This window comes from Physella acuta, unplaced genomic scaffold (genome assembly GCF_028476545.2).
Source record: "Physella acuta isolate Inbredline_101_S28 unplaced genomic scaffold, ASM2847654v3 ptg000081l, whole genome shotgun sequence".
Taxonomy (NCBI): domain Eukaryota; kingdom Metazoa; phylum Mollusca; class Gastropoda; family Physidae; genus Physella; species Physella acuta.
In genome coordinates, this window is record NW_026731601.1 from 771,002 (window position 1) to 779,122 (window position 8,121).

Sequence of the window (8,121 nt, forward strand, 5' to 3'; positions counted from 1 at the left end):
GACTGAGGTGTGGCTACATGGCCAGACTGAGGTGTGGCTACATGGCCATATATTGATTGAGGTGTGGCTACATGGCCAGACTGAGGTGTAGCTACATGGCCATATATTGACTGGAGTGTGGCTACATGGCCAGACTGAGGTGTGGCTACATGGCCATATATTGACTGAGGTGTGGCTACATGGCCAGACTGAGGTGTGGCTACATGGCCAGACTGAGGTGTGGCTACATGGCCAGACTGAGGTGTGGCTACATGGCCATATAATGACTGGAGTGTGGCTACATGGCCAGACTGAGGTGTGGCTACATGGCCAGACTGAGGTGTGGCTACATGGCCATATATTGACTGAGGTGTGGCTACATGGCCAGACTGAGGTGTAGCTACATGGCCATATATTGACTGGAGTGTGGCTACATGGCCAGACTGAGGTGTGGCTACATGGCCATATATTGACTGAGGTGTGGCTACATGGCCAGACTGAGGTGTAGCTACATGGCCATATATTGACTGGAGTGTGGCTACATGGCCAGACTGAGGTGTGGCTACATGGCCATATATTGACTGAGGTGTGGCTACATGGCCAGACTGAGGTGTAGCTACATGGCCATATATTGACTGGAGTGTGGCTACATGGCCAGACTGAGGTGTGGCTACATGGCCAGACTGAGGTGTGGCTACATGGCCAGACTGGGGTGTGGCTTAATGTTTCGCTAGATAATAAAATTGCCGATAGCAGATTATTGAGCAGATGCTAGACGAACCGGCAGATGCTAGACGAACCGGCAGATGCTAGACAAACCGGCAGATGCTAGACGAACCGGCAGATGCTAGACGAACCGGCAGATGCTAGACCAACCGGCAGATGCTAGACGAACCGGCAGATGCTAGACCAACCGGCAGATGCTAGACGAACCGCCAGATGCTAGACGAACCGGCAGATGCTAGACGAACCGGCAGATGCTAGACAAACCGGCAGATGCTAGACAAACCGGCAGATGCTAGACGAACCGGCAGATGCTAGACGAACCGGCAGATGCTAGACGAACCGGCAGATGCTAGCAGAAGTTGAAATTAAAACCGAGAGAGGAACCGGTCCATTGATTGATTGGTACGCCAGACACACGTGTTTACAGTGGCAGATTGTCTGCAGCCATTCGCAAACTTGTGTTTCGAATGTGTCACGTCAGTGTGTCTTGAATGTGTCACGTCAGTGTGTCTTGAATGTGTCTTGAATGTGTCACGTAGGTGTGTCTTGAATATGTATTGAATGTGTCACATCAGTGTATCTTGAATGTGTCACGTCAGTGTTTCTTGAATGTGTCACATAAGTGTGTCTTGAATTTGTCATGTCAGTGTGTCGTGCAGATAAAGTCCCCCGAATTGAAAAAATAGATTACAGACATCGGTCATGGGCCCAGGAAGCCGCGGATTATCGCCCGTGAAGGATGAAAACTTATCTTGTGGATTATCGCCCATGATCGCTCATGAGATGTCAAGACGGCATTCATCCATTCGATTTTATTTAGTGACGTGATGTTATAGACATGATTCTCTAGAGGTGATGTTGAAGACATGATTCTGTAGACGTGATGTTAAAGACATGATTCTGTAGACGTGATGTTAAAGACATGATTCTGTAGACGTGATGTTAAACACATGATTCTGTAGACGTGATGTGTTAGACATTATATTGTAGACGTGATGTGTTAGACATTATATTGTAGACGTGATGTGTTAGACATTATATTGTAGACGTGATGTGTTAGACATTATATTGTAGACGTGATGTGTTAGACATTATATTGTAGACGTGATGTGTTAGACATTATATTGTAGACGTGATGTGTTAGACATTATATTGTAGACATGATGTGTTAGACATTATATTGTAGACGTGATGTGTTAGACATTATATTGTAGACGTGATGTGTTAGACATTATATTGTAGACGTGATGTGTTAGACATTATATTGTAGACATGATGTGTTAGACATTATATTGTAGACATGATGTGTTAGACATTATATTGTAGACGTGATGTGTTAGACATTATATTGTAGACGTGATGTGTTAGACATTATATTGTAGACGTGATGTGTTAGACATTATATTGTAGACGTGATGTGTTAGACATTATATTGTAGACGTGATGTGTTAGACATTATATTGTAGACGTGATGTGTTAGACATTATATTGTAGACGTGATGTGTTAGACATTATATTGTAGACATGATGTGTTAGACATTATATTGTAGACGTGATGTGTTAGACATTATATTGTAGACGTGATGTGTTAGACATTATATTGTAGACGTGATGTGTTAGACATTATATTGTAGACATGATGTGTTAGACATTATATTGTAGACGTGATGTGTTAGACATTATATTGTAGACGTGATGTGTTAGACATTATATTGTAGACGTGATGTGTTAGACATTATATTGTAGACGTGATGTGTTAGACATTATATTGTAGACGTGATGTGTTAGACATTATATTGTAGACGTGATGTGTTAGACATTATATTGTAGACGTGATGTGTTAGACATTATATTGTAGACGTGATGTGTTAGACATTATATTGTAGACGTGATGTGTTAGACATTATATTGTAGACGTGATGTGTTAGACATTATATTGTAGACATGATGTTATGATATTTAATAACTGACCTTGACCCCAGGATCCCCCACTACCCCAGGATCCCCAATGACCCCAGGATCCCCAATGACCCCAGAAACCCCATGAACCCAGGATCCCCCAGGATCCCCAATGACCCCAGGATCCCCATGACCCCAGGATCCCCATGACCCCAGGATCCCCAATGACCCCTGGATCCCCAATGACCCCAGAAACCCCATGAGCCCAGGATCCCCCCTCTCAGCTTTACACAACTTTTTATTACAGCTAATCACGTGACTTTGAGACAAATGAAAACAAATGTTAATAATAGCTGGACAGTTAATGAGTTGTTTAATTAGAAAGTTAATGGGTTGTTTAATTAGAAAGTTAATGAGTCGTTTGATTACAGGTTTGAAGCCGACCAACAGTTGGAACGAACACATTTGTATACATTGTATATTTCGACCTATGGCTGAAATCTCCACCCCCTATATCTGAAATCTCCACCCCCTATGGTTGAAATCTCCACCCCTTCTGGCTCCCCGAGCCCCCCCCCCCCCCCTGTTGACTGGCAATCGAGCGCCCTTGTGATGAATTAGCCTTCAAGTCATATATTGATTTCACGGCCGACTTCATGATTTCTAAAAGCAATCCAAAAATTTCCAGGAAATCTTTTTATTTGGCCGCCAAGAGCTATCAAGCAGATTTTCTGCGCATCACTTCAAGCGCACACTGCTCGTGTTCCGGTTGCGCAGTGACGCCTGCATGCGCTGTAAGTAAACAAAAAAAATGTGGCCAGTTTTGTCTTCACGTTGTCATCTAAACAAAAAAATTTTCGTGGATCGCAGACGACTGTGAGTTGGCAGAAACTGAACTCAGTCGAAGGAATATTTGCATCAGACGCCCGCTCCCCCGCTTCCTCCCCCCGCCTCACCATGTCTCACAGCTGAGCGGCTGTTGTACACACAGCTCCATTAGGCCGAGAAGTTCCGTTAATCCGTTGTTGTAGAGGTGTACACAAACCACTTGCTGCGGGCTTTCCCGTTGGCCGTGAATTCCCCAGCTGGTGCCAGCCAATATTATTGATAGCGTTTTCAGACCCTTGTCTAGAGGGTGGGGTGGGAGGGTGGGGCGGGAGGGTGGGGTGGAGGGTGGGGCGGGAGCTGCACTTGGCAAACGTCTGAGTGTACGTTAATGACGTCAGAGCGCACTATCATGACGTCATTCCCGCAGTCACACTGTGGTCAGTTAATGACGTCAAACTAAGATATTTCTTATATATTTGCTGACTTCTAGTCCTGCCTCTCCTTAACCGATATATTGTATAACATCCGATATATTGTATAACAACTGATATATTGTATAAAAATATCTAGTGAAAAAACGATTGACTGATACAACCCTCTAGCCTATTACAACATGTGACACCCCCCCCCCCCCCCCCCCACCCTAAATGTCACAACCGGTGGACGGCTAAATTGTCAGACAATTGTCAGACAATTGTCAGACAATTGCTTTGTGTCCAAATAAAACTGCCTCAACTATTCTTGGAACGGGCGGACTATTTACAGAACACCCGTATAATGAGGTGACGACCCACCCCTCAGCCCTCCCCCCACGAGTCCCGCCCCACGCATAGTGCTGTGTAATTGGGAGAACTCCCAGCCCTCCCCCCCCCCCCAAAGCCTTGAAGTTTTCGCCATGGTGCATGCTACACCCGGGTTAGATCAAACAGATAATTCATGCCTCACCCTCATAAACCCTCTCTCCCCTTCCCCCCCCCCCCCCTCCCTTCCATTGATCGGAGGACTTCATCCAGTGCGTGATCGGACGATTCTATTTTTAGATATTTCAACTATTGTTATTTACATGTGCAAGTAGTCAACACAGGGAAATTTTAAGACAAAATCAGAAACAATAGAGGGCTCGTGTGTTGTTGACTCGTGTGTTGTTGACTCGTGTGTTGTTGACTCGTGTGTTGTTGACTCGTGTGTTGTTGACTCGTGTGTTGATGACTCGTGTGTTGATGACTCGTGTGTTGTTGACTCGTGTGTTGTTGACTCGTGTGTTGTTGACTCGTGTGTTGTTGACTCGTGTGTTGTTGACTCGTGTGTTGTTGACTCGTGTGTTGATGACTCGTGTGTTGATGACTCGTGTGTTGTTGACTCGTGTGTTGTTGACTCGTGTGTTGTTGACTCGTGTGTTGTTGACTCGTGTGTTGTTGACTCGTGTGTTGATGACTCGTGTGTTGTTGACTCGTGTGTTGTTGACTCGTGTGTTGTTGACTCGTGTGTTGTTGACTCGTGTGTTGTTGACTCGTGTGTTGTTGACTCGTGTGTTGTTGACTCGTGTGTTGTTGACTCGTGTGTTGTTGACTCGTGTGTTGTTGACTCGTGTGTTGATGACTCGTGTGTTGTTGACTCGTGTGTTGTTGACTCGTGTGTTGATGACTCGTGTGTTGTTGACTCGTGTGTTGTTGACTCGTGTGTTGTTGACTCGTGTGTTGATGACTCGTGTGTTGTTGACTCGTGTGTTGTTGACTCGTGTGTTGATGACTCGTGTGTTGTTGACTCGTGTGTTGTTGACTCGTGTGTTGTTGACTCGTGTGTTGATGACTCGTGTGTTGATGACTCGTGTGTTGTTGACTCGTGTGCTGTTGACTCGTGTGTTGTTGACTCGTGTGTTGTTGACTCGTGTGTTGTTGACTCGTGTGTTGATGACTCGTGTGTTGTTGACTCGTGTGTTGATGACTCGTGTGTTGTTGACTCGTGTGTTGATGACTCGTGTGTTGTTGACTCGTGTGTTGTTGACTCGTGTGTTGTTGACTCGTGTGTTGTTGACTCGTGTGTTGTTGACTCGTGTGTTGATGACTCGTGTGTTGTTGACTCGTGTGTTGTTGACTCGTGTGTTGTTGACTCGTGTGTTGTTGACTCGTGTGTTGTTGACTCGTGTGTTGTTGACTCGTGTGTTGTTGACTCGTGTGTTGTTGACTCGTGTGTTGAATGTTTGACTCGTGTGTTGAATGTTTGACTCGTGTGTTGAATGTTTGACTCGTGTGTTGTTGATTCGTGTGTTGAATGTTTGACTCGTGTGTTGAATGTTTGACTCGTGTGTTGAATGTTTGACTCGTGTGTTGAATGTTTGACTCGTGTGTTGAATGTTTGACTTGTGTGTTGAATGTTTGACTCGTGTGTTGAATGTTTGACTCGTGTGTTGAATGTTTGACTCGTGTGTTGAATGTTTGACTCGTGTGTTGAATGTTTGACTCGTGTGTTGAATGTTTGACTCGTGTGTTGAATGTTTGACTCGTGTGTTGAATGTTTGACTCGTGTGTTGAATGTTTGACTGTATTAGCGCGGGAGAGCTTAGAGCGACTGACACAAACCTTGCAAATGGTAAGGATTAGGGATAGGGATGAGTATAGCGTTAAGGATTTATTTAAGGATACAATAAGGTTAATATTAGTGTTAAGATAATGGTTAGGGATAGGGATATTGTTAGGAATAGGGATATGGTTTCTATTAGGATTAGGATTAAAGATATGAGTAAGGCTAAGACACGGTTAGGGTTGGGATATGTTACATAAGGGAACTGAATATTTAGATGGATAATCTTCACCTTAGCCTCATTTGAGCCTGACCTACACCAACACGTGAGTCAAACTTTCAACACCAAGTCCTCGACCTACACCAACACGTGAGTCAAACTTTCAACACCAAGTCCTTGACCTACACCCAAAGGCCTAGTAATGACCTACACCCAAACGCCTAGTAATGATCAACACCCAAAGGCCTAGTAATGACCTACACCCAAAGACCTAGTAATGACCTACATCCAAATGCCTAGTAATGACCTACACCCAAATGCCTAGTAATGACCTACATCAAAAGGCCTAGTAATGACCTACACCCAAATGCCTAGTAATGACATACACCCAAAGGCCTAGTAATGACCAACACCCAAAGGCCTAGTATGACCTACACCCAAAGACCTAGTAATGACCTACACACAAAGACCTAGTAATGACCTACACACAAAGACCTAGTAATGACCTACACACAAAGACCTAGTAATGACCTACACAAAGACCTAGTAATGACCTACACCTATAGCCTACATTAACCCATCAAACCTGCTTGATCAAAGCCAGACCCAATCTCCATCTAAATATGTCTTGTGGTCAAGGTCTTGTGGTCAAGGTCTTGTGGTCAAGGTCTTGTGGTCAAGGTCTTGTGGTCAAGGTCTTGTGGTCAATGTCTTGTGGTCAAGGTCTTGTGGTCAATGGCTTGTGGTCAAGGTCTTGTGGTCAAGGTCTTGTGGTCAAGGTCTTGTGGTCAAGGTCTTGTGAGGTCTTGTGGTCAAGGTCTGGTGGTCAAGGTCTTGTGGTCAAGGTCTTGTGGTCAAGGTCTTGTGGTCAAGGTCTTGTGGTCAAGGTCTTGTGGTCAAGGTCTTGTGGTCAAGGTCTTGTGGTCAAGGTCTTGTGGTCAAGGTCTTGTGGTCAAGGTCTTGTGGTCAAGGTCTTGTGGTCAAGTTCTTGTGGTCAGGGTCTTGTGGTCAAGGTCTTGTGGTCAAGGTCTTGTGGTCAAGGTCTTGTGGTCAAGGTCTTGTGGTCAAGGTCTTGTGGTCAAGGTCTTGTGGTCAAGGTCTTGTGGTCAAGGTCTTGTGGTCAAGGTCTTGTGAGGTCTTGTGGTCCTATACAGGTGAAGGTCTTGAGGCGTCATGTACACATGTTCTTGTTTGGCCAAACAGATCTTAAGCTGAATACAATAAAATTATCATTAAAAAAAAAAAAAAAAACCCACGTTTTCTGATTGAACTAAAAAGTTGAAAATAAACGCTATACATCACAATAATGCAAGCGATCACTCTACTATAAGCGATGAAAAACGTGGGGCGCCGTGATTTTAGACGTGATTACTAGACATTTGGGTGTAGGTCATTACTAGGCCTTTGGGTGTATGTCATTACTAGGCATTTGGGTGTAGGTCATTACTAGGCCTTTTGATGTAGGTCATTACTAGGCATTTGGATGTAGGTCATTACTAGGTCGTTGGGTGTAGGTCATTACTAGGCCTTTGGGTGTTGATCATTACAAGGCCTTTGGGTGTTGATCGTTACTAGGCCTTTGGGTGTAGGTCAAGGACTTAGTGCTGGTCACTTGGTGCTGGTCATGTGGTGCTGGTCATGTGGTGCTGACCGTGTGGTGCTGGTCATGTGGTGCTGACCGTGTGGTGCTGACCGTGTGGTGCTGGTCATGTGATGATGGTCATGTGGTGCTGGTTATGTGGTGCTGGTCATGTGGTGCTGGTCATGTGGTGCTGGTCATGTGGTGCTGGTCATGTGGTGCTGGTTATGTGGTGCTGGTCATGTGGTGCTGGTCATATGGTGCTGACCGTGTGGTGCTGACCGTGTGGTGCTGGTCATGTGGTGCTGACCGTGTGGTGCTGACCGTGTGGTGCTGGTCATGTGGTGCTGACCGTGTGGTGCTGGTCATG

The 8,121-nt window shown here is 45.2% G+C and overlaps 1 protein-coding gene across 1 annotated transcript; it reads right to left on the bottom strand.

The window, feature by feature from the left end:
* Nucleotides 1-4,534: 4,534 nt before the first annotated feature.
* On the bottom strand, nucleotides 4,535-6,789 carry LOC131957630 (putative uncharacterized protein DDB_G0286901). The gene is made up of 2 exons (XM_059322366.1): nucleotides 6,759-6,789; nucleotides 4,535-5,616 (listed from the first exon to the last, which is right to left on the bottom strand). Exons 1-2 carry the CDS (start codon nucleotides 6,787-6,789, stop codon nucleotides 4,535-4,537), a joined length of 1,113 nt encoding a protein of 370 aa, XP_059178349.1.
* Nucleotides 6,790-8,121: the final 1,332 nt, after the last annotated feature.

Coding starts and splice junctions, on each gene's coding strand:
- LOC131957630 (XM_059322366.1), bottom strand. CDS start 6,789: ATGGAGATTGGGTCTGGCTTTGATCAAGCAG. Junction 5,617..6,758: donor GTCTGGCTTTGATCAAGCAG/GTTTGATGGGTT, acceptor TCAACACACGAG/TCAACAACACACGAGTCAAC.